Here is a 25,785-nt window from a genome sequence, read left to right on the forward strand (position 1 = left end):
CGTCCTTGCCCGGCCCCGGCTCTCCTATGGCCTGGCCCCGGGCGCGGAGGGCGCGGAGAGCGGCAGTCGGGGCCGGGGGGCCATGGCTGCTCCCGGGGCGTCGCGCTTCCTCTACGAGCTGCCCGCCGCCGTCATGTGCAAGTTCCACGAAGTCATGGACGCGCTGGGGAGAGCCGAGTGGGAGCGCTTCGGTGAGCGGGCGCCGGGCGGGCGAGGAGGGAGGGAGGGAGGGAGGGAGACAGGCAGGCCCCTCGGCCCGCAGGCGGACTGGCTGACCCGCCCCGCCCCGCCCGGCCCGGCCTGACGGAGGGCCGCCGCCGCCGCTGCCGCCGCCGCCCGCTCTTCCGAGGGGGCTCCTCCTCCCCGCGCCGGGGCCGCGGGCGGAGAAGGTGGGCTGCCCCGGGGGAAATGCAGCTGCCCGGTCCAGATGCGCTCGCCGTTGCTGCTGCTGCTGCTGTTGATTCAGCTAGGTCTTCCACTTCTGCACTGCCCTCAGTCTGATGGAACGCAGCGCCGTTTGCGTTGAGATCCCTGAAGGGCAGTGGGTTGGACTAGATGACCCTCGGGGGCTCTGCCGACTGTGAAACTCGGCCAGCTGCCAGGCATCGAAGAACAGGCAGCTCAAAAGGGGCATCTTCCATTGCTCTTGCTTTGCACAAACTGAAGATCAAAGGTTAGAGGTCCTGGGGGAAATCTGGCCTCCAGGTGGCAAAAGGGGGCTGTGGAAGGAGCAGCCGCTGTGGCCGTGGGACTTTCTGGCAGCCCATCTTGAGATGTTGAAGGTGACTGGCCCAATCCTCCTCAAAGTGGCCCTCTAGGAAATTAATTTGCTGGTGATCTGCACAAAACCTTCTCTACAGCTGGAAGGTCTCTGTTTCGCAGGGCAGAAATTGCTCTGGATCAGATCATGCAGGGATCAAGTTTGCAGTCCATGCCAGCACTGATGGCGGTAGGAGGATGGAGGGAGCTGTTGAGGTGCAGGGAGGATCTTGTGTAAGGTTAGAAGTTCATCCCCACCTTCACCAGAGAGGAGTACAAAAAGCAGTTGCTTGTTTGTTTGTTTTTTTGAAAATAATATTTATTAGTTTCCCAACAATTTAAACACTACAAACAACATAGATAAAAAACAACAATGAACAAAACAATACAATACAAAAACACTACATAACACAAACACATTCAACTAGCAGTTTAAAACACATCAAACAATTTCAATATCTTGTCTTTCATTCACTTATTTCAACGACCTCCTCACACCTCCCTTTTTGTATTCCACTTCTGTTAATTGTTTCAGCAATTCCTTTCCATCTTCCTCTGTTTTCTGTCCTATAATTATCTTAACGCATTCTAACCTTATTTTTTCCTTTAATACTCTATTAATCTGTTTATATTTGATTCCTTATAACATTTCTACTGAAGCCATATAATTTCATTCTAACATTTTTCTAACATTCATTAATTTTACAATATTTCTGTAAATAGTCTTTAAACTTTTTCCATTCTTCTTCCACCGACTCTTCTCCCTGGTCTCGGATTCTGCCAGTCATTTCCGCCAGTTCCATATAGTCTATCAACTTCATCTGCCATTCTTCCCGGGTGGGTAAATCTTGTGTCTTCCAATACTTTGCAATGAGTATTCTTGCTGCTGTTGTTGCATACATAAAAAAAGTTCTATCCTTCTTTGGCACCAATTGGCACCAATTCTTTGGCACCAATTGAGGTGCAGGGAGGATCTTGTGTAAGGTTAGAAGTTCATCCCCACCTTCACCAGCGAGGAGTACAAAAAGCAGCTGCTTGAGAAGCTACTGACTGGAAAGGTGGATCTGGTTTGGCATAGTAAGGGGTCCCAGGATGGAAGAAGCCTTTGGCTAGAATGGCTACAAGCAAACACCAGAGTCTTCACTTACATCAAGCGTGTGCTGCCTGCACCGGCCCAGCTCAAATAAAGTTTTGAAATAAAATTACTGAAGGGCAGGTGTGTTATCGGGGTCAGCCCATTGTGTTTTGGTGGCTAAAGGAGATCCAAGCGAGGCAGACATGCCTGCATCCTCGGTTAATGAAGCGCTCTTGTGCAGCTCCTCCTGTGTTTTTTAGTTGGGCTTGCCCAGGAGGCTATCCCAGCGAGGAGTCTCTCATGGGTCAGATTTGCCTGCTCCCCATGATGCCTTTAATAGCACTCCAAATGTGCCATTTGAATTGGCTGCCTCAACTTGCCTTTTTGTATAAAGGCTCTGTTCGCATATTGGCTGTAAAAAACAACACAGTGCTGTGGGTGGTCCCTTTATAGGTTACTGACTGAGGCCCAAACTTGTGGGCGGCAGTCTGCTTCTCTGGGTGCATGCACTTCAAGTGGGTTGAAAAAAATCATAACATAGCTGGTTTGGCATTATGTGGGAGAGCTGCTAATATTATTGATAATAATAATTGCCAGCTTTCTAGGTATTTTTTCATAACAGAACCAAATGTGACTTTTCACAGGAAACTGCTTAAAAACAACCACCCTTTGAGGCCAGGCCCTTTGGCATGTGGGCTGAAGCACCCCTTGAATGAACCAGGGTTTCCATGTGGTGACTGTCCAGGCCACCACCGTTATTTGCGGGATCTCAACTGCAGAGGCAGGCATTAGAATCATAGACGTTGGGAAGGGAATGAAGAGTCATCTAGTACAACAGCTCACCCCACCCTCCCTGTGGAAGCGCTGGTTCACACAACTGGTGTTTCTCCACAGGTTATCACATGGTTTTGATGTTTTAATCGTGCTGACCAGGGCTCTGTCTACATTCACATTGAATGGAGGTGAGGGTGTGGCCTTCACCTAGATGCTGAGATGATACCTGACTCAGAAGCCTCTTTGGTTTCTGTTTAAAAGCTTTGAACAATATAACCTCAAACTTCTTGTAACTCAGCTAAGCTGTAGGGTAAAAATGTGATGAAATCTTTTTCTATTCCTTCTTTTATGATCCCCCCCCCAATCTCTCTTGTTTCCAACTATAACCTCTCTCTGCCATGGAATTTTTAATACTGAAACCAGTTTGCAGTTGTCTGGGTGCTTTTGACCTTCAGTGCAGCCAGGGCTTTTTTTCAGCTGGAACGCTCTGGATCTCAGTTCCGGTACCTCTCATTTGGGTTCTGGCACCTCTCAGGCGGTGCCATTGCCATTCTAAGAGAACAAGGGAGGTGTTCATGGTGAGTTCCAGCACCTCTTTCCCCAGAAAAATAGCACTGAGTGCAGCTGAAGTAGTGACCACAGACATGGAAGCTGAGATAAATGTGGTATAGCTTCCAGTTTCAGGCTGGACACTTCCTTACTGTTTGGACGCCTCCTGGGAATAAGAGTATTTTTTCTTACTGTTTGGAAAATTTGCTTGACAAAATGGTGGTGGCAACCAATATAAATGTAGAAAATGGGTGTGGGAGAGCAGAACCACATCTGAAATTGATTTGGCTGTTTTACATGGCCTACTGTGATTGGGCCTTGGTCAAACCTGATTACTCAGAGCCCTTGGTCCGTCTGCAAAACCAGCAGTATCCAGCACATCCCAACTTTCTAGCTAAAACAGGAGCAGGTAAATAGGTTGTGAGAGAGACCTCTGCATGAGCCCAATAGATTGCTGCTGAAAGTCAAATGATTCTGTGCCCCATAGTCTGACTTCCTGTGCTGTTGATACCTGGGGTGGGGGTGGGGGAAGAAAAGGTATTTTCCCTAAAGATAAACTGCTAAAGTTCATAAGGGCATTGGGGGTGGGCTTGAAGCTAAATTTTCAAAGCTCCTGAGATTGGATTTAGTCGTGTTGCCTATCCTTATCTTGAATCAAAAGGCAGTATCCAGGTATTAAGGTTTTAAGAGTATAGGTTTGAGGAGTTGCTTATAACAGGGAAAGAAGGTTAAGTGGATACAAAATGCAGACAAATATTGCTGTGCCTTGTTGAAATCTGAGTAGAACAGAATTGTAATATAGCACATGGATAATAAGCTTGTTCTCATGGCAGAAAATGTTGGTATTGCCTCCCGACAGCAGATACTTCAGCCACAACTGGCCTTTCTTCCTTGCTCTCTTGTACCTCAGCTTCCAGGATTGTACGAGATCAGGTGGAGCTGCGCCTGTATGAGAAGATGGATGGGCGGACGCAGCATCTTATGTGGGCCTGGATGAATCGCAATGCCTCTGTTGGTGACTTGCTGCAGATCCTTGATGACTTGGAGCTTTATCTGCCACGTGATGTCATCACTTCATGTGAGCCCATCATGAGCCTTACCTGCCTTCCCTCTTCTAGTTCAGTTTTTTGATTGGTATATCTGGAGCAATTAAAGCCATGAGAACAAGCAACCCTTTTCCAGCCTGTTTACAATTAGGAAGGGGGTGGAACATCCCTTCTTCTTTTCCCCCTCCCCCATCCACCCCTTCTGTAGTGCCTGCAGCCCCAGTCCCAGAATCCTGCTGTTTACATTCTCAGGTCATGGCCATTCTTGCTTATCAAACTCCTTTCCATCATGACACCTAGCAATTGCCCCACATGTTTAGAATTTTTAAAAAAGGAATTGTTCTTACCCAGGTGCATTTGGATGGGCATTTAAAACTTTTTAAGGCTCAAATACTTGTCTAAAAGGCTCAAAATTAAATATCTTGTTTCTCCTGCTGCATTTGTTGTGCAAGTGTGTGTTATGACTTTACTGTATCCTGCTTAGAGACCGTTTTGTTGAAAAGTGGATTATAAAACCTTTGCAATTATTAGTTGCTTTTCTAAAAAGGAACTGTATACAAAGCAACTTATAAAGTGCAGCATAAACTAGGCTAAAAACTTGAAATATTGCTCTTTGAAGTGTAAAGAGTGAAATGTGAAAAGTCCTATTTTTTAAAAAAAACACACCAGAAAATCCCAACAGCCAATAGTTGGTAAATCTTGTAAGAAATAATAGGGTTCCACCTACTGGTGAAAGGAGGTACATGGTATTTTCTACAGAACTTTTGGGACATTTTGTAAGGTGGATGCTGATGCAGTAAAAGCCCCAACTGGAGGCTTTTATAGATCTTGGTTCACCATCATACATCTTTTGAAGTGCTACATTTTTAAAAATACAAAAAGATATAGAAGAGTAATGCAAATAAAAAAACAAAAACCACTACCAAAAATACTAATAGAATTATAGAATATGGAGTCCTCACTTACCGCCCACAGAAGGTAGTAGCCCCTCCTGGCTCCCACCTTGGATCTTTCTCCTCCCAGCCTCTTGTCCTGGGAGACCAGCATTTCACTCCTCCCACCCAGGGTCCTCCATCAACCATCCACCACAGCCATGAGTAAACAATCCCTGGAGCTTAATAAAGACTCTGAGTAGAGGATGCCAAATAAAAAGAGAAGAAAACAAAGAAGAGACAGAGCTTTTGAAGTGCTACATTTTGAAAATCTGTCCTGCAACATCTTTGGGATACAGGGCACCAGTTGGCATTTGAAGCTGAGAGTGTGTGATTTGCCAGGGGTCACCAGAATATCTGTACCTGGGTTGGGTTTAGTTTAGACTTCCAGGTCCAGCGTCCTAGCCAACAGTTAACATCCACGTCTTTAAACATGGCTTTTGCCTTAGCCTTTGCGTGGATAAGTCTGGGAGGTTTTCTAGGTGGTGACTGATGCTAACCTGCAACTCCCATTACCCAAACCATTGACCAGGGGTGTGTTGTCAATACATGTCAAGATGTTCCTGCATTGATTGCTTGTGTGTTGATAATTAATCCTGCCTGCTGCAGGACACTTTTTCTCCTCCCACTATTGCACAAGTGCTGGGACATGAGGGGGCAGACAGGACACTCAGGCTGAGAAATCCAAGGAAGGCAACGTGGTGACAGTTCCTGTTTTTGGAGGCTGTCTAACATCTTTTCTCACTTCTTCTTCTAGGGCATCCACCACCACCACCTGTGAAGCCCAGTGCATTGTCTTCTCATTTTCCGTATGCCTCCCCTGAGCCACCGCCTTCCCTACCTGAGCCCCCACGTGCTGTGCCTGCCCCAGATCCTGGTAGCCACGGCAGCAGCAGAGCCAGGGAATCAATTTGGGAGCCCCACAAACAAGCTTCTTCACCTGCACCAGGTAAAAATGCATGCCATGGCTAGGGGAAGCCTTTATTTATTGAGGATAGTAAAGGTGTATAATCTGCTTTTCTCCTCTGATGCATGCATCTTCAACCTTTTCAGACCCAGGCCCCACGTTTAACCCAAACATGCATTTCTTAATCTTTCACAATATACTTGTATGATGGCAGTGCTCCTGTTGTGACCCACCTTGGATCAGGCTGTGACCCACTGGTGGGTCCTGGCCCACCAGTTGAAGTCCAGGGCTCTAGTGGAAATGCTTAATGACCTCCTCCCCACCCCTGTGGTCTGAAATGCTGACTGTGTTCCAGACTGCAAATAAGTGGTAGCCAATATGGTTTCCTCCAGATGTTGTCCCACCACCCTTGACTTTGATGGGACGTGGGCTGCAGCTCCCATCTGGAGGGTAGCACATTAGTTGCCTCTGATGTAAAGCCTCTCCTTTCCCAACATAGCATCTCATTATGGGACTTCTGGGCAATGAAAGGAGGTGGGGCATATTGGAAATGGTTTGTGCTTTTTTAATTTCCTTGCCAGAACTGTGTGCATTCTGCAGTTCTGTGATGATGCTTTTCAAGTACAGGAACTGGTGGTGGCTGTTGAATATGGCTTTCCAAGAGCTTCTCATTTCACTTGAACCTACATATGTTTCTAGCCTTTAAAATAATGACTCTGGGCCTGAGAGTGTGCCTGATGAAATGCTGTGTGGAAGGGGTTGGGTAGGCTGAGTAGGAGTCCTGTTTTGTGGGGTGGAGGGTGTATCTCTTGGCTCCTTCCTTGGCCATCAGAAACAAGATTACACAGAAAGGAAAATAATGTGCACGCATGCTTAATATGCACAGTTTATGTAGGCTGCAGAATTAGGTTTCTTGGTGTACACTCTGTTTTACAAGAGAGCATATGTATCCCCACTGCTGGGGCTGGGCTATTCAGAACAGCATCAAGTTCAATTCACTGCTCTCAGTTGGGAATCCCCAGGAAAAAAAAGGGACTTCAGGTTCTAGCAATGTATGAGAAGCGATGAAATTCCCTTTCCATGGTTCTTAACATTATATTTTGCATTGTAGTAGAAGGGGGCTCCTGCTTTGTAGTTTACAGGGGTGGGGGAAATTGGGCCTTTAGCCTTTTATCCTGGGGGATAAAAGCCCCTTGATTATTCTTGTTGCTCACTTTTGTACTTTTTCTCACTTAGTAAGATTTTCTTCTTGAAATAGGCAAGCCAGAACTATGCAAAATATGAAAACTCCCCTGTCCAGGAGTCATCTATGGCGCTATAGGGAAGGATCTTCAATTTTGTAGTGCCACAATTATGCTGGAGGGGAGGAAGGGTCTGTAGTAATGCTGGGTCACACCCACCCTCCTCACCTGTCCTACAATCCAGCGGGACCCGGCTAAGAGAGGGAAGGTGGTGTCACAGCATTTACTTTTCAGGGCAAAACACAACAGAAGGGGTAGTTGCTGCCACCACTCGCTAGTCCGGGGATAGCCCAGAAGATTAACCAAAGGGAGGTTACTCTTCCTTGTTGCCGGCTGCCCCACCCTGCAGTGCTTTACCACAAATTACAGGCAGAAATTCAACAGGTTCCATAAATTACAGGCTGAAATTCAACAGGTTCAGTAGGAGGCTAAGTGGTCAGACTTTGGATTCAGACTTTCCCCAGAAAGGCACACAGAACAAAATAGGAAAAGCCTTTTTTAAAATTTATTTAAAAAACAAGATTAAACATACTTAAAAGTAGGCACATCTCTTACAGTAGTTTCAGACAGGAAAATAAAAACATTGTAAAGCATCGCTAGCTAAACGTACTTACAAAAAAAACGAGAACACAAGAAAAGTTAAGGCAGTTTGTAAAGTTCTGGCTGAATCCGCATCACAGGAAGACAATAGGAATTCTTCATCACAAAGAACATGCATATGAATGTAGCAAGGCTACATGGTGGTAGGCCTGACAGAACGGAGGATGCGCTGCAGGCTCTGTTCCTAAGGTTTTTATCCTTAGGACCCCACATGTAAGCGGACCCCCAAGGACCAATCAGAATTTCTGATTAATTCAAAATTTACCAATCGTCAACTAGTTGGGTAATAACTCAGCTTGTGACAGCTGAAGCTCGTTTGTTCTCAAGACTGCACCAGATACACATTCCTGCGGAGATTAGGGTTGATGGCTCATTCACACACAGGCAGCATCTTAGATACCAGGTGCTAATCAACTGGAAGTTTTCCTTCCTGCAGATGCATGAGATAAGTAATCACACTCCCAGAGTCAGTTAGTCTACAGTTTAAAGCAACAAGGACACATTTCCCATAAATCCTTTGGCCTTTGGTTCTCCTACAATCCTTCTCTCAGCTTGACCAAAGTTTGGCTAACAAAAATCTCCTAACTTCACTACAGGGTCAAAGTGGAAACTTAAAATTTTCCTCAGCCCTTCAGCTTGATCGCTCCATACATCACATCAAACAAAGGGGTCACTTGATGTCCTGAGTATTATTGTAAGCCACCTGTAGTGTTTTTACTGGAAGGGGAAGTGAAAACATATTCAAAATACTACTTTTCCTTCAAATCAAACTCATAGGTCCTGGTGGGAACAAAACTGGGGAGTTCAGATAGAAGAATACGATTGGATAAAGCACTGGTCCAAGGTGCAATATGGACCTCTTTCAGCTCAAATCAATGAACTCCCCCTGGGAAATAATATGTTGCTGGTGCACAACACCACAATTAGTTTCTTTTATACACAGGGCAGCTTCCCCCTTATGTTGGAGGGGGTGCCAGGATACTGGAACCTACTGGGATATGTGGTGGGCCTTCCCCAAGGATAAAAGTATTTTCTGAGATCTCATTCATAAGCAGACCATTCTTTCCTCCCCTTTTTTTGACTCTTTTAAATTTGTTTGTAGATTTGGATCAAGACCTGAATATCAAGAAACTGATTTTGCTTAAGTGCCAAGTTTTGGAAGACTTTGATTTCAATAATCTGGATTATTGGTATTCCAAGCCTTCTTGAAAATGTCCCACCATCATCATCATCATCATCATCATTATTTCATAAGTTAAAAGTTTTCAGGGCCGAAAGTGCTCCATTATGCCATGGGGCATAATCCACTGAGAATTTTTCCTATGTAGCTGCAGAATAGAGCAGGGACTATGGAAAAAGCATCTTTTCAGAGGAGGCCAGTGGTATGCCATTTGGATTTGTTTAGGTTGAAGCACCAAAATGCTCCATGCTGACCCTGTTGGGAGCCAGAAAAAATGGAACGGTTATTTTTGCAAGCTGTGTATGAATGTGGTGCAGAGTTAGGGTAGTGAGTTGATCTTTTGAGACTGATAGGGGAGGTAATTATTTCCGTGCCCTGTTTTTAAAGGTATACAGGACCCACTTGGATACGTGGGTCTCTGTGAACCATGTGCTAAAGGAAAATTCAAATTCTATGCCAAGACTGCCCAAAATTATGCACCGAGGAAAGCTGAGTTCTGCATCTGGAATAAACTGTGTACATTTTGCCTCTCTCCCTCCAATGCTGCTTCTGCCAGTCACAGGAAACACCAAGGACCATACACAAAGGGCGTTGAAGGCACTGGAGATTCTGGGTGCATCCACACATAAACTAGCTTTTGAAATTTCATCAAGCATTTCCTGCACACTTTTCAAGTCTTCCTTGTATGTTGTGAAGGCTAGAAACGTAATTTTAAAATGAAAGTAGAGGTTCTTGGGATGTTGAATTCTGTGCCCACCCAGTTGCCTGTCACTTCCTTCTGCAGGCTCTGTGCCATCTAGAGCAGTCTAGATGTCTGTCGGAACCTGCAGCTCTGTCACTAATTTCAGTTTATTCAGGTGGTAGAATTTTCTTTCATGTAACTTCTTAAGCAGTGCTGAAGAAAAGTGGTGATTCTCCCAGTCTTTCCTATATCTCCTGCCGCTTTTCAAAGCGTTCTGTGCTTCCCACTCTTGCTTCCACCACCTTCAGCAAACATCATTGAGGGGGCTGGAAACTGGAGGAGGAGGACCCATTTTTGTACCCCAGCTATAACGGCATTCATTCCCACTTCTTCCCCCTGCAAACAGAGCCCTCCTGTCCTCCGCTATCTCTGCCAGGCCCCCCTCCCGGCAGCCACCTTAACAGTGTCGGCCAGAGGAACCCACCTTTGCCTCCCACCCGCCTTGATGAACAGGTATGGACTTAATTCTGCTGCTGCCTGATGGAACAGTTGGGCTCTGACTGTGTATGGGGGGGGGGTTGGATGTGGGAATTAGATGTGCAGGAAAACATAAGGAAAGCTGCCTGGTGACCAGGGTGGTGTAGGCTAGACTACTGAATGATGGAACTAAGTATCTAGCTCTTGAGAATCTCAGCCTTGAGCATTTGTCTACTGTTAATACTTCTAGTCCTCATGGTTTGTAACACGCATATTCTTTTACGAGATATGTAAAAGCAGGTAGTGTCTGTCACAGTTATGGGGCTGCCTGGGCTCCTTTGGAAAGTCAAGATACAAATTCAATAAATAAGTACCTGTTTCTTCCTCAGTCATATTTTTGTACTGCTTAGTTCCCCATTGTGTACCTGCCGTCCCTCCTGCCATTTTTGGATGGTGGCTTTTTCTTTCCCCTTACTGTTTAAGCCCTCTTCTGATCCCCCTCATGTTTGTACTCTGCACCCTTCCTTTCTCTTTCTGCATCCTTTCAGCATTGTCACTTCTGGGCTGATGCTGGATAATTGCTTCTCTCCAGCAACTCGCTGCCAGCAGCAAGACCTCAAGGAGCTGGAATCTGAAGCCCTCCTTCCATGCAGCTAATGGAACTTGACTGTCTTGAGGAGCACATGTTGAGGTGGGCTGCTGCCCTTTTCAAGCTCATTCCTCTCTGTCTTCCCAATTCCAGAGCCTTGACTCTCTGTCCCCTGCCTGCCCCTTTGAGTGGCAGCTGAAGGAGCTGCGCGAAGCCACAGGAGACTTCTCAGAGACCCTGAAAATTGGAGAAGGTGGCTTTGGCTGCGTCTACCAAGCCCGACTGCGCAACACTGTCTATGCTGTCAAACGGCTCAAAGAGGTATAACCAAAGAGTACTGGGCTGGGGGCCTGACCATTTTACTTTGCATTCCCTTCCACCATCCTGGTATCCTCCTGATGTTTTGAACTCCCTTGACTCCTGTCCACACTGGATGGGGCGGATGGAGGTTGTAGCCCAACGGCATATGGAGGAGACCAGGTTGGGAGGGGCTGCCTTCCACAGCCTTCCTGCCTCTCTTCCATCTGGTCCATGGAAGGATGAATCAGTTAGCATTCGCTTTGCTCATGTAAGGTCTCAGCTCAAATTCCCAGCATTTCTGACTGAAGGACCTTCTAGCAGCTTGAGTCTTTGGAGTGCCCTGGCAGCAGAGCTAGTGGGACCCTTGGGGTGACTCCTCATCTCCTTGTGTCTCTCCAGTGTCCTTTGTGCTTGGTTGTGGGGGGTTGGAAGAGAGCCACCTCAGTCCTCTTTCATTCCCACCCCACATGCTTTGATTTCAGCCTCCCAGTGTGGCCTTGCCAGTTCTTCTGAAGGAAGGTGTGCTCCTAGTGGTGATACTGATCATCTTTATCTATTCTCACCCCCCCCCCCCCAATCTGACTGACAGGAAGCAGAACTGGATTGGACTGTAATAAAGAACAGCTTTGTCACAGAGGTGGAAAAACTTTCCCGGTGAGACCTGAAAACTATGAATTGGAAGGTTATTGGGTGGGGTTTCAGGAACAGGGATTGTGCATGAGGCTTGCTGTTTGTTTGTTTTTTAAAAAACTGTGGTGGGACATAGGGAGGAGCTTGAGCTGCTTCTCCTTGACGCTGCCCCTTGTGTGTCCCAGGTTCCGCCATCCCAACATTGTGGAGTTTGCTGGTTACTGTGCTGAGCAGGGGCATTTCTGCCTTGTCTACGTCTTCCTACCTCAGGGCTCCTTGGAGGACCACTTGCGTAGACAGGTACTCACCTGAACTTCTATTCTTCTTCTCCTCAATACTTTTATCCAGGGGTTCTTCAGAAGGTGGCACCAAAGACTGTTCCATTTGCTGATCTGTTACTGTTTTGATTTTTGTTTTTCAGAGTGGCCCCTGCCTCTCCTGGGCCCAGCGGCTGCATATAGCAGTGGGCACTGCCAGAGCCATTCAATTCCTGCACAGCGATTCTCCTAGCCTTATTCATGGTGATGTCAAGAGGTGAGAGAGGAGGAGAGCTTGTCTCCCAGGCTGCAAACAGATGAAAATGGGGCATGATTTTAAACCAAACTGGAGGATTGTTGCTTTGTGCATGAGAAGGAAGAGTTCTGCTTTTCACATCTTCTGCTTTGACGTGGGGAGGCAGGAATCATCACAAGACATGTGTTGGCACACGTGCTGTGATTCTGCAAGGAAATTCATTGCAGCACTTTGCTTTGTAAAAACCCCATATTTTTTATTTCTTTTTTGAAAAGTGTGAGCCAAGTCTGCTGAAATGGAAGAAGCCAGAAGGGTCTGTGTATGAGATTTCCCAGTGGTGGGGTTTGGGTGCTCTGCTTCACTAGTTGTCCCTCTCTATGATTAACAAAGCCAAAATAAATTACTCAGAGTTAGAGAAATTAGGCAACTTACTAAATCTGCATAATTCAAGCAGGTTGCAGAATTTGGGTTGCCTGAGTGCAGAATTCCAGTTTTCTTGTTTTTAGCATATAAAAGTCTATTAAAAACTCTGGACACATCCTTTGCAAAGGATAGGTCTGTTATTGAATGGGAAAGGCACCAAGTAGAAATTCTTCCATATGGGTAGTGCTGTTGTGTGTTATTGTGATGGGCCTTTAATAATTAGCAGGGTGCAGACAGTAGAAGCAGGTCAGGGTCATTTCAACGGGTAGAATAGCCAAGCTTCTGAAATCTGTAGCTTTTATAATCCAAAACAATCTGCTCACCATCCACAAATCTTCATGCTGCGGTTTCCTGTCTTCAGCAAGCACAAGAGAACTCTGCTGTTTTTTGGAACATACCTGCCCCAGTAAAAAAACCCCAAAAGCTATATCTCTTAAAGTTCTATTTTTTGGGTGTGTGTGGAAATGTTACAAATCTCCATTAAAAGCAGAGTTGGGGCTATGATTCCAGAAAAAGCACAGAATGTGATACTGAGCCCAGAATTCAGCTTTCCAGAGATCTCATTTTTTGTTTTTCATAAAGCAAGCTTCTGGTCCTTTTAGGATTGTAAATATATACCGTACTTAAAGGTGTGTGTGTAGTGCCTGGTGAAATCTCAGTAGCCAGAGGAGTTGCTGGATTAAAGTATAAGTGGTCAGAGCGCAGGACTTTGGTGCTTTGTCTTAGCCCTCAACTTCTGGATGATTAACTGGAGCAGAATGGGCAGTGCAAAATAGGTTGAACTGGGATTGATTTCTTCTTTTCTGGGCTCACAATGTGGATGACTGGAACAAAATTCATAGCAACAAGATGAAGAATGTATGCTGCTCAAAATGTAATTGGTACACACAGGAGGTTTTGATGGAGAATGGAATGTGAGAGGCTATGTATAGTGGCCTGTTGTAAACCCTTTATTTCTCCCTCCACTTGAAGCTCTAACATCTTGTTGGATGCGGCACTCACCCCCCGACTGGCTGACTTTGGGCTGGCACGTTTTAGCCGCCGACCAAAGCAGGGAGGACTGAGCAGCTCTTTGGGCCGGACGCAGACTGTGCGGGGCACACTGGCTTACCTGCCCCCTGAGTACGTCCGGACGGGGATGCTTTCTACCGCTATTGATGTTTTCAGCTTTGGTGTGGTGAGTAACATGGGGAGGGGAGAGGAGGGGCTTAGCAAAGACTGCACCATGAAGACAGGACACTTTCCTTCCCGTCCATTCCGTCTACTTCTAAAATGAGATTTTATTATTTAAAAAATCGATATATCACTTTTCATTTATAAAGGGATTGCTCTCAAAGCGCTCTCTCTCTCTCACACGCGCACACACACACAGTTGTAGAGTTGGGACCCAAGGGTCATCTAGTCCAACCCCCTAAAGTGCAAGAGTAGATCTCTCTCTCTCTCTCTCTCTCTCTCTCTCTCTCTCTCTCTCTCTCTCACACACACACACACACACACACACACACACACACGTATTTCATCTGGGCCTGCAGCTTCTTTGCCTTTTGAGCACCCATCCTAGGACTTCAGGAGTGTGGGGAGGTTGGCACAGGAAGAATATGACAAGTTAGGAAAATTCCCTCTTTTGGCGTGTTGGAAAGAATATGCTTTGTTTGGAAAGCTGTTCTTTCCAAGAATTCAGTGCTAGGTGAAAATTCTGGCACTTTGAAGGCTTGTTATCTTGCAGGAACACTTACAAGGACTAACTGTCATAGGATGTGTTGGAGCTATGCCCTTGTTCACCTATCTAGCTCATTCAGAGACATAAAGTACAAACTAGGAATTGGCAACTTGGGAGATGGGGGTGCCCCTTTACCACTTGATCGTCTAACACACTCCAGCCCAGTGAGAGCACATCCTTTGGGGAAGACTCCTTCCCTGCTATGCACTTTGTCTGTCCTGTGTGTGAGACAAGGCAAAATGGAAGTGAGCTACTAAGGGGTGTGAAGGGGAGAACCCTGCCAGTGTCTCCGTGCCATAACTAAATCAGGCCATGAACATTTTTCTTTAATTTGCAAATATCAGTTGGTATGTTTTAATAGTACCCCTTGACAGAGTCTGAAATGGTGGGCCACTCCCAAGCTGAGAGAAGGCTGCAATGGACCCATCAAATTGATTGTAATATCAGACAGATGATGACCACAGACAAACTTCAAAAGCTACATCAGCAAACTCTAGAAACGACTTGGAATATTTGTGCGCTACATGAGGATATAACCAGGGAATGTAGACCATTTCTGATTCCTACTTCCCACCCTAAAACATCCAAGCACATGGAGTCGGTTTGATAGGGATTGTAAGTCCAAGAAAAAAGAACTGTCCTAATAAGACAAGTTCAGTTTGCCCATTCAGATGAGGCTATTTCTCTTCTACAACAGCAATGGCGAGAATATAAAACATTGTTAAGGGAGGAAAAAAGGGTACATTATGAAAATAGTTGAAAATCTTTGGGTCTCGCTCCTATTGAGAGGAACAAATCCAAATTTTGGAGCCTAATTCAAGGAGGCTCTGTGGATAAGCTTTTTGAGTCTTTACTCCCACCCCCATAACTCTCCCTAACTGGCTTGGGAAAGCACCAGGAGAAGATGATTCCTCCGGCGGTTTTCTCTTTGGACGTAAATTGCTGCTCTCCAATTTTGGCGAAACTATTTACATGCATAAACACAACTGGCAGCATCTCTTTAGGGTGGCTGGTGTACCAATACAGTCCTTCCCATTTTCAAGAAAGGAGACCTTTCAGACCCTCACAACTATAGACCTATTAGACTGCTAGATGTGGCCTCCAAATTATAATCAGGTTATTTATTAAATAAAATCCAAGAATGGGACAGTAATCAAGCCATCATTCATGATGAACAAGCAGGATTTAGGAAGGGTAGATCAAGTTTATGTATTGTATAAGCTAATTTGTAAATTTATCAAAAGTCCATATAAGACCCTCTATGCAGCTTTTAAATCCTGCCCTCAATATCTGTGTGTCAAAGAATACTGCACCAGTGCTTTATAGGGCTGAAATTTGATGAACTGGTGTCAAATCTGAACGAAAAGTCCTACAAAAGAAATTTATGAGGCAGATATTGGGGCTTCCTCCTGGGACTCTGTTGGCTCATCCGAGAGCTGAGTTGGGTCTCCCCTCAATAGTGGCCAGAATTGATCTAGCCTATCTTAGCTACTGGCATAGACTTTGAGGACCATATTCTCACCAAGCTCAGCTGGTTGGAGCAGCTAAGGACAGGAGGTTGGGTACAAGTGTCAAGACAAGCTTAGGGCTTGAAATCTCCAAGCGGGGAAATATTTATCCCTTAGCGAACTTAGAAATTAGATATTTGACCATGACGCCAAGCAAGCCAGAGCATTCACAATCGCTGCCTGTTATTCTGTTTGGGACCCTCAAATTAAGGACAACCATTTAAGGCCTCACTGCCTTGGGATGCTGACTTCCCCACATAGGGCCTTTGCATAGGGCCTTTGTTGAGCTTTGGTTTCAGCAGATGCCCTCAGCATCCTTAGAGGGGAGATACCTTGGAATACCTCAGATGGCATGGAAACGCATTTATGTAATCAGGTCGAGGATGTCTTGTACCATTTGTTGAGTTGCCCTTTATATACCGTGCCCAGAGAATTTTTATCTCCTATTTTTATTGGTTCTCAGATTGATACCCCCAGGAAGTGATAGTTAAACTCTTAGCTGATAAATATCTACAAATTACACACCTGGTAACCAAATTTGCCCTGGCAGCTAAGAAGCTTTATTCCAATTATGTTAATACATTGTAATTTTAAATTTTATGTTGCAGACTTTTATGCTGTAGAGTTTTATAGATTTGCGTTGTGTGGTTTTAGAGGAATGCCTTGCTTTTGCCCTCTGTTGTTCATCGTGAAGGCCTTAGACTATACAGGCAGTGACTATTTTGTGTGGGGATTCTGTTTCTGGCCCCCACATGCATCAGAGGAGTGCGCATAAGCTTGTTCCACTTCAATTCTGCCCTCTTCTGGGTGCAAAAGGACCCACACGTCAGTGGTTGCGCTTCCATTGGACATGCACAAAATTGTCGCTGGCTGTATACAATAAATTGAACTGATTGAACATGTCTCAGTTGCCTGCTCATAATACTGGGGAGGATTGGGGGGGGCTTGAGGGGGTCAAGTCAGTGTGCAGAGTTGATGCTACTGGCCCTGCAGCCCAACCCATGTTGACAACAAGCTGCTGTCTTTCAATTTTAATACACAAATTGAGCATTGGAAGTGAGCCCAAGGGATGCGATCCTCAGAGTGCCTGATCCTGTCTGGTTGGCTAAGCTAGAATGTGGGGAAAGAAGGGAAACCCCCCACCCCCGTTTCTCTTTCCCTTCCTTGCTATGCATTCTGGTTTATTTTAAGTGCAGCTCCTTTTCCTCCCACCAACCCACCCCTACCAGGTCCTGTTGGAAATCTTGACAGGGAGACGATCTATGGAGCTGGATTCACGTGGACACAGCAAGTACTTGGTAAGAAATTATTCTCTTCTCGCCCCTCCCCCCCGCCCCCGGCCTGCCACTCATTTATTAATGTGCAGCTTGTTTTCCTTCTGACACCGAACAGTCAGTGTTGATGCTGCTCCATCCTTGCTGGCTTTCCCACCTCCTCTTTTTCCAACGGATTATCCCTCTCTCTGCCTTCAGAAAGATCTTCTGAATGAGGAGGAAGAGGAGCAGGAAGCCCAGCTGTCCTTGGCCACAGCTTCTTCCAGCCTGTCCCAAGTTGCTCAGCTTGGCACTCATCTATACCAGAAGCACGCAGACCCGCGGGCCGGGCCCTGTCCAGAGCAACTGGGCACAGCACTGGGCAGCCTGGCTTGCCGGTGCCTCCACCCAAGGGCCAAGCACCGGCCCCCAATGACGGAGGTAGGTGGCATGAAGGAGGGAGCTGGAGCATTTTGGCCAAGGATGGGGAACCTGTGGCCCTCTGGTTGTTGCTGGACTACAGATCCCAGGAATGATAGAAGACGTCCACCAACAACTGGAAAGCCAAATGTTCCCCAGCCCTGATATAGGCCTTTTCTCTAGGAGCTCCAGTAAACTAAGCTGGGTTTGGATTGGACAAATCCCTGCCTTGGACCCACCTGTGAAATAGGAAAAAGAAGTGGGACACCAGGGTAAATCTGTGATTCTGGTTTTGTGTGTTTTTGCGTTTCACTTCCAAGTTCATTCCCCATTCAGGTTCACATTACTCTTGCATACTATTTGCTATTCTGTCTCTGTAGTGTTTGGTTTTATATAAACGCACACACAGATGACACAACATTTACATACTGTTGGTCCACTGCTTCATTTTTTTCTAAACCCCATCTTTCCATACAGCTTTTATGCTCATTTTTAAAACCTTCTTAGCAGTTGGGATGTTTTTCAACAGTCCATAACAGAGGAGCCATTCATTAGAAAGGACTTAAGTCAAGCAGTTGGAGCCAGATCTCTTACAGCTAAGAGCTATATAAGCATCAAAGATTGCAGCCTGCAGTTACATATTTCTCTCTCTCTTATGGTGAAGAATTTGCAAAACCACTCGGTGTCTGCAAGTTTTTAATGTGATATTTCATCTGCCTATTTTGGACCACAATAAATGTCCTAAAAGATGGATATGCAAAGCTTGCTTTGACATTACAAATAGGTCCTCAATAATAGTTAGCCATGTTTCATGTTTGCTGTGAGGAAAACTGACACTGGTGGTGTTCACCCTCTTACCAAAGCCATTTGGGCAAGCAAGGGTGTTTATGTATTATTTGTGCCCCCACAATTACAGAATCCCACTCTCAAAAGTCAAAGCCTGGGCATTGTTCATAATTGTTGGGAGTCCCCTCTGTGCCAACTACTGGTGAGCTTGGAGCTGAGCCAGTAAAGAGCTGTGGGTTTTAAGATACTTTCCAGTCCTGGCTGAATTTTAGTCTGTGAATTGGAATGTGTGAATATGTGTTTCTTCCTTACCTGCACATTTCTGTGAGCAGGGCCATAATATTTTAAATAGGTGGGAAACCACAAGGATTATTGGAGGGGGCGGAGACACATACTTATTCCACAGGGCAGGGCTAGGAAACCTGTTGCCTTCCGGAGGTTGTTGGATTCCCATTCCCCCCATCCCCAGCTTGCCTGGTCGGGGGGGCGGGGTGCCACAGAGGAGCTTCAGCCCCAGGAAGCCGTTATGGACAAGTCCTTCTGTCCATCAGTCCTGACAGGTCTAACATCCACTGTAACGGGGAGTGCAGGCGGCAGCCAGTGCTCTAGGAACAGCGAATAAGTGTTTGGGGCTCCTGCTTCACCTGCTGTCATATTTACTATACCTTGCATTTTCTTTTATACCCACAGCTGTTGGTTCTATACTGGTACTGTGGTTTCTGCTGTTTCCCAGCTTGATGCTCTGCAGATGTGGTTGCACTCCAGTTCCCAGCATCTGGGGCTGGGGCTGATGGGAGCTGGAGTCTAAAACCATTTGGAGGGTCCCGGCTGGGGGAGGCTGCACTGTATATACTGCCTTGTGTCCTTTGGGCCTTAGCAATGCCCTGAGTGTCAAGGCCAGCAATGGGGTAGGAACAAACAGATCCAAGGAAAGAATGTGACTTTCTGTCTGCAAGGGGGTTGCCCCCCAACTTTTTTTTTTTTACCTTGCTGGGTATTCTGGGAAATTACTGTGCCTTCTTATTTGAGCACCCCACTCTGCCAACTTACTCCTCCTCCTGTCTTTAAGGTATACCAAGAGCTAGAGAGGCTCCAACTACTGCTGTGCAAAGAGTCTTTTCCCACTTTGCAACCCCTGAGACAGCTGCATACTCCACAAGAGGATTCCTACACCTCCAGGCCTCTCAACCAGCCTGAGGAGAGTGATGAAAGCCTGGAGGGCAGCCTGAGGCTGCTGAGCTACAGAAGTGTGCCCAGAGGGAATATCTCTGTAGGCCAACTGGGTAAGGCACTGCAGGCTGCTTCAGTCCCTCCCCCACTCTTCAGGGAGGATTGGCCAACTGACTGGACATGTATGGGCAAATAACAAGCATTTTTCAAGCATCATACTTAATTGAACCAAATATTAAGTAACTGTTACAGAACAGTGACATTCTAATTCTAAATTTTCTATGTTTTTAGCAGTTCTTATTTTTATCTGTAAGCTGCTGTGATAAATGACATCAGCTCATAACCTTGTGCAAACGGAACAGTTCTTCTTTACCATTTTATTTTGAGCCTTAGGGCAGACATAGGCAAACTCCAGCCCTCCAGATGTTTGGGACTACAATTCTCATCATCCCTGACCACTGGTCCTGTAAGCTAGTGATGATGGCAATTGTAGTCCCAAAAAATTCCAAGAGTTACAAATTTGCCTGAAAGGGATGAATAAAGCGCACACAGCAATGCTAAGACAAAAGTTATATTTAAATGGGGTTGTGACCATAGTACAGGATAGGGGACAGTTGATTCTAAAGCAGGTGTGCAGATAAGTGTATTGCACCCAATTCTGCAAGACTGGAAGGCCCTTCCTCCTTTTTCTTTCTTTCTTTGTTGGTTTCTTGCTTTCAGATGTAGAAATCATAAAATTAAACAGATGGCCCACTACCTGCAAAAGTGCATTCTTGACTTGGTAGAATGTTTGAGGGAAACTGTTTTGCATGCAGGAGGTCCCAGGTGCAATCTAGGGCATCTCCAGGTCGGCCTGACAGAGGCCCCTATTTGAAACCCTGGAGAGCCGTTTCCCATCAATGAAGATGTGATAAAAAGCAGATTCTAATGTAGCCTGAAGAGTGTTCCTCTTAGTTGCATCTGAAGAACTATGGCATGTTCAGCTACCCTCTTTGAAACCTGTTAACATGCTTCTTTTTTGACATCTCTTTCCCCTACCCTTCCACATTTCAGACCAGATTTTTCTGTGGTATCACCACCAACTAGAATTTGACAATTCCTGCCCTGTTCTTGATTTTAACTTCATTAGTCTATTTCTCTCTTTTTTAAAAAAATAACTTTCTTTCAGTACAAGATTCTTAAGACAGCTTCCACCACCAAGTTAAAAGCCCTCCTGTATGACTAACAAAATAAAAGCAAAATAGCAGACACACCTAACAACAAAGAATCATAGAGTCGCAGCGTCATCTAGTCCAGTGTTTCCCAACCTTTGGTCTCGGGCAGCTTTTGGACCACAATTCCCATCATCCCTGGCCACTGGTCTTCCTAGCTAGAGGTGATGGGAATTGTAGTCCTAAAACAGCTGTAAACCCAAGGTTGGGAAACACTGATCTAGTCCAACCCTCTGCAATGTAGGAACCTCAGTTGAAGCATCCATGACAGATGGCCATTCAACTTCTGCCTAAAAACTTAAAAGGAAGGAGAGTCCACCAGCTCCTGGGGGAGTCTGTTCCACTGCCAGAAAGGGAGTCCGTTGAACAGTGTCAGAAAGTTCTTCCTGATATTAAGCCAAAATCTCCTTTCTTGTAACTTGAAGCCATTGGTTCCAGTCCTATCCTTCAGAGCAGGAGAAGACAAGCTTGCTCCATCTTCCATGTGACAGCCCTTGAGATATTTGAAGATGGCTATCATCTCTCTTTTTTTTCCAGGTTAAACCTACCCAGCATCTTCAACCATTCCTTCTAACGATTCATGGTTTCCAGACCATTGATCATTTTGGTTGCCCTCCTCTGCACACATTCCAGCTTGTCAACATCCTTCTTAAATTGTGGCACACAGAACTGGACACAGTATTCCAGGTGTGGTCTGACCAAGGCAGAATAGAGTGGTACCATGGCTTTCCTTGATCTGGACATTCTACTTCTACTGATGCAGCCTAGCATAGCTTTTGCTTTTTTGCAGCTGCATCACACTGTTGACCCTTGTTAAGCTTGTGGTCCACTAAGACCCCTAGATTCTTTTCACGTGTACTACTAGTAAGCCATGTGTCCCTCATCTTACATTTGTGCAGCTGGTTCTTTCTGCCTAAGTGCAGAACATTATATTTATCCATACTGAAATTCATTTTGTTAGTTTTGGTCCTTTACCCAATCTGTTAAGGTAATCTTGAACTCTGATTCTGTCTTTTGCAGCATTAGCTACCCCTCCCAGTTTGGTGTCATCTGCAAATTTGATTAACATCCCTTAAATTCCTTCATCTAAGTCATTTATAAAGATGTTGAGTAACAATGGACCTAGGATAGAACCCCGCTTGTAACTTTTTTCCAGGATGACAAGGAACCCTTAATGAGTACTCTTTGGGTTTGGTCAGTCAACCAGCTACAAATCCACCTGACAGCTACCTTGTTCAACCCACATTTTACCAGCTTCCTCACAAGAATATTGTGGGGGATTTTGTCAAAAGCCTTATTGAAATCAAGGTAGACTACGTCTGCAGCATCCCCCTGATTCACCATGCTTGTAATTCTTAACAGTAAAAGGAAGAAGATTTGTCAGGCATGACTTGTTTTTGATAAAACCATGCTCAGTATAAGTAATCACAGCATCCTTTTCTAAGTGCTCACAGACCAGCCATTTAATTAATATATTCCAGGACCTTTCCTGGCATTGATGTCATACTGGTCAGTAGTTACTTGGATCATCTTTTTTCTCCTTTTTGAAGATGGGGTCAACATTTTCCCACCTCCAGACTGCAGGGACCTCACCTGCTCTCCAAGAATTCTCAAAGATTATAGACAGAGGCTCTGAGATAATATCCGCAAGCTCCTTTAGTATCCTTGGGTGCAGCTCATCAGGCCTAAGAGATTTGAATTCATTTAATGAAGCTAGGTGTTCTCTTACCACCTCTTTTCCTATCTTTGCCTGCAGTTCCCTCCTTACATCACTTATTATGTTATCACCAGGTTGGGCACTGCTTTCCTTTTGGGTGAAGATGGAGACAAAGTAGGTGTTGAGTAGGTCTGTCTTCTCTGTGTCACCCAATAGAGGACTCCATGCAGAGGACCCGTTACTTGCTTGCTCTTCCTCTTGCTTCAAGGACAGCCAAAGAAACATTTTATTTTTATTATTTTAGCCTGTCTTGCAAGCCTAAGCTGATTCTGAGCTTTAGCCCATCTGACCTCCCTGCTGTTGGCTACTCTTGGCTGCTTCTGTATACTTTTCCTTTGTAATTTCCCCTTTCTTCCATTTCTTATACATGCCCTGCTTAACTCTCAGCTCATGTCCCTTATGTAGCCACACTGGTTCTATAGATGCCTCCCACTTTTCTTTCTTGTTGGAACTGTCTGCATTTGGGCTTTCAACATTTCACCTTTAAGAAACTGCCATCCATCATGGACTTCCTTCTCTTTACTTGAGTTTAAAAGCAGCAGTAAAACCATAGGCATCTTTTTAAAAATCCTGGGAAAATAAAACCCTTCAATTAGCATTAGTCAGCACCAGCTAAACAGATAAGTAAGGGAGTCCCATAAATGTGGTAACACTACTTAGAAGACCTTTGCCTTGGCAAGAACTGCCTCCCATCAGGAGGTAGAGGAGGCACCCAGAGTTGGGCCTCTGATGATGGTCTTAACATCTGGGCCAGTTGTCACTCAGTGCTTGGCTCCTTTCTCTCTGCAGGCGACTCTGCCCCTCAGATCGTCATCAACCCAGCAAGGAGGCGTATGATGGAACGGCTGGCACTCTACCGCGATGGAGAGCTTAGCAGCCTGGATGTGCTTGCTTCTACAGCGTCAGGGGAAGGTAACCTTCCCGCTGCTGCTTCTGCAGATGGAGGGTGGCACTAGTCAGTCTCCCAAATGACCCTGTTGGGTTAGGTAGAGACTTGTTCAAAAAGGCAGATCAATTCATCATCTCCCCTCTGTCTCATTCCACCCAGCAGTACTCTGTGTGCATATTTTTGCACCTGCCTCTTGTCCTCCATAATAGAATGAAAAGTCTTAAGCAGGTGTTGAGCTCTCTTTGTTGAACATATGTGTGGTGCAAGGGCACTCTTGCCTGAGCCATGCGCACTGGATGTCATGTTTGTGTAGGGACATGTGTGCATAGAATCTGAAACAGACAGGATTGAATCCAGACATAATCCTACATAGAAGAGACCCAATGAAATCTAGCCCTCATGAGAGTAGAGATTACAAAACCCACCTTGTTCAAAGTCTGCTGTTTGTATCCAGGATGGCTTGCAGCCCCTTTCTCAAGGCCTCCAGTCATATCTGCCTCCCCTTAGCTGCTTCTGCTCTTCATTATCTCTTCTCCCTCCCCCCTGTCCCCACCTGCAGCTGAACTATGCCTTGTCAAAAATGCCAACCTTTAAAATCTCAGATACCTCAAACCAATCTCTCAAACTGATTATAATATGTCAAGCAGTATTTATTTATTTTTATTATTGACATATTTTTTCTGTGTAGAATTTAGGTTCCCCACAGATGCTAGGATAGGTGAATAACGAGGCTAGAAGGCTAATATAATATAGCCAACTGCACTTGAGAGTGGAGCAAATCACAAGAGGGCTTCAGGGTGAAATTGCATTTTTCTGAGGGTGGGGGGCGTGCAGCCGAAATGGCACCAAAAAAGAAAATCTTCTGGGTCAAGTACCCTCAGGCTTGACTTCTCTTTTCTCACAGAAACAGATCAAGAACTGCCTCCTTCTTTGATAGAGGGGACACACACACTGACTTCTTCCCAGACTGTAGTTTTGGGTCACACAAAGCCTATGTTTCATGTGGTCTCAGCCACCCTGGGCTTGCCATGCCTTCCTGCGGTGGACCAGGAAGTTTCTTTTTTATTTTAGAAGGGTTGGGGTCTGCATCTCGGCCTGCATTTCATGTGAAGATGAGAAGAGTTAATGTGGCCAAGGAGGGCAGGAAGGGGGTGTCTGCCCCCCACTAAGTCACCTCCTCCGCTACGTGGTTTGGGAAGCGTATTGCGTAGTGAGGTTCTATACGGTTTAGTCATTGTAACTAATGGTTACTAAAATAGTGGTCCTTCATAAATTTGTTTAATCCCCCTTTAAAAGCCATCATCACATCTTGTGGCAGAGACTTCTATAAAATGTGTATTATGTAGAAACAGTACCTTTTTATCATTGGTATCTCTAATCTAACCTAGTGCTGTTTGCTATGCCTGGCAGTGTTCCTGCCCTCCTCCCTCAGATCCTGTAATTCAGAGGTGCCCAGAGGGGGTCCTGTGGCTCTTCAGGTGTTGCTGGACTTTCATCATCCCTGGCCACTGGCACTGCTTGCTGGGACTGATGGGAGTTGTAGTCAACAACATACAATCTCATTTTATCTGTAAGCTGCCTTGAATCCCTGTCAGTGAAAAAGGCAGGGCATAAATGTATATATAATAATAATTGTGGGGTGGTGAACTGGAGATGCTGGAGATTGAATGTGAAAATTCATACATGCAAAGCAATATTACTCTACCACTGAATGGGGGGGGGCAATTTTTTTCTAAGGGTGTGGGCCCTTTTGCCTCCCATAGCATGAGGACTGAGAAATCAGCCCAGAACCCCTTGGCACTTATAGCAAGAATCATGCATGTAAGGCAGTTCCATGGAGAATGGCCAAGGCCATGCAAATTCCTCCCACCCCATTACAATTTCTGTGTTCTAGCTTTAGAGGGTAGGTGCCAAACACACTGTGCTGGCAGTGACCTGAGGGATCATGTACGCTATAAAGGATCTCTAATGAATTCTATTCCCTCCTCCAGATCACCTTGCAGAACCCCCTCGTGAGCCCGAAGAGAGTGATGAATTTGAGTGATGAACTTGAGTGACATGGAAGGATTAAAGTTCTCACAGCGCTGACGGCACTTTGCGTTTTACAGGGTCCCACCATCCCTTTGGGGGCGGGGTGCACATTCCTTAGCTGGTACTACCAATCCTGTGGCACCCAGGGGCTCCTGGTGGAATACGGCATCAAGTTAACAACACAGCTCAAGCGGGGGGTGGCAGGGGCAATGGAGTCTATTTGAGCAGAAGATTAAAGTTTCTACCCCAAAACTGGAAGGGCAGTAGGAGGAGGGGATTTGTGTAGATTTTTACCCCTATGAGCCTCCCTGCAAACGTCTCCGCACTACGTACTCCTTTTTCTTGAAGACAGTAAATAAAACATTTTATATATTTGTAACCTGTCTGTATCCTTTTGGCTTAC

The 25,785-nt window shown here is 45.6% G+C and overlaps 1 protein-coding gene across 2 annotated transcripts; it reads left to right on the forward strand.

The window, feature by feature from the left end:
• Positions 1–25,761, forward strand: IRAK1 (interleukin 1 receptor associated kinase 1). 2 transcript variants are annotated; one of them, XM_081844534.1, is made up of 14 exons: positions 1–191; positions 4,068–4,235; positions 5,893–6,084; positions 10,152–10,258; positions 10,965–11,132; positions 11,701–11,765; positions 11,927–12,041; positions 12,163–12,275; positions 13,650–13,854; positions 17,135–17,203; positions 17,378–17,599; positions 19,434–19,647; positions 23,252–23,374; positions 25,343–25,761. In XM_081844534.1, exons 1-14 carry the CDS (start codon positions 83–85, stop codon positions 25,393–25,395), a joined length of 1,923 nt encoding a protein of 640 aa, XP_081700660.1. In that variant the 5' UTR covers positions 1–82; the 3' UTR covers positions 25,396–25,761. The 2 variants fall into 2 exon arrangements, with proteins under 2 accessions (XP_081700660.1, XP_081700661.1); XM_081844535.1 differs by lacking the exon at positions 23,252–23,374.
• Positions 25,762–25,785: the final 24 nt, after the last annotated feature.

This window comes from Podarcis erhardii, assembly GCF_964252035.2.
Source record: "Podarcis erhardii genome assembly, chromosome: 17".
In the NCBI taxonomy this organism is placed as follows: domain Eukaryota; kingdom Metazoa; phylum Chordata; class Lepidosauria; order Squamata; family Lacertidae; genus Podarcis; species Podarcis erhardii.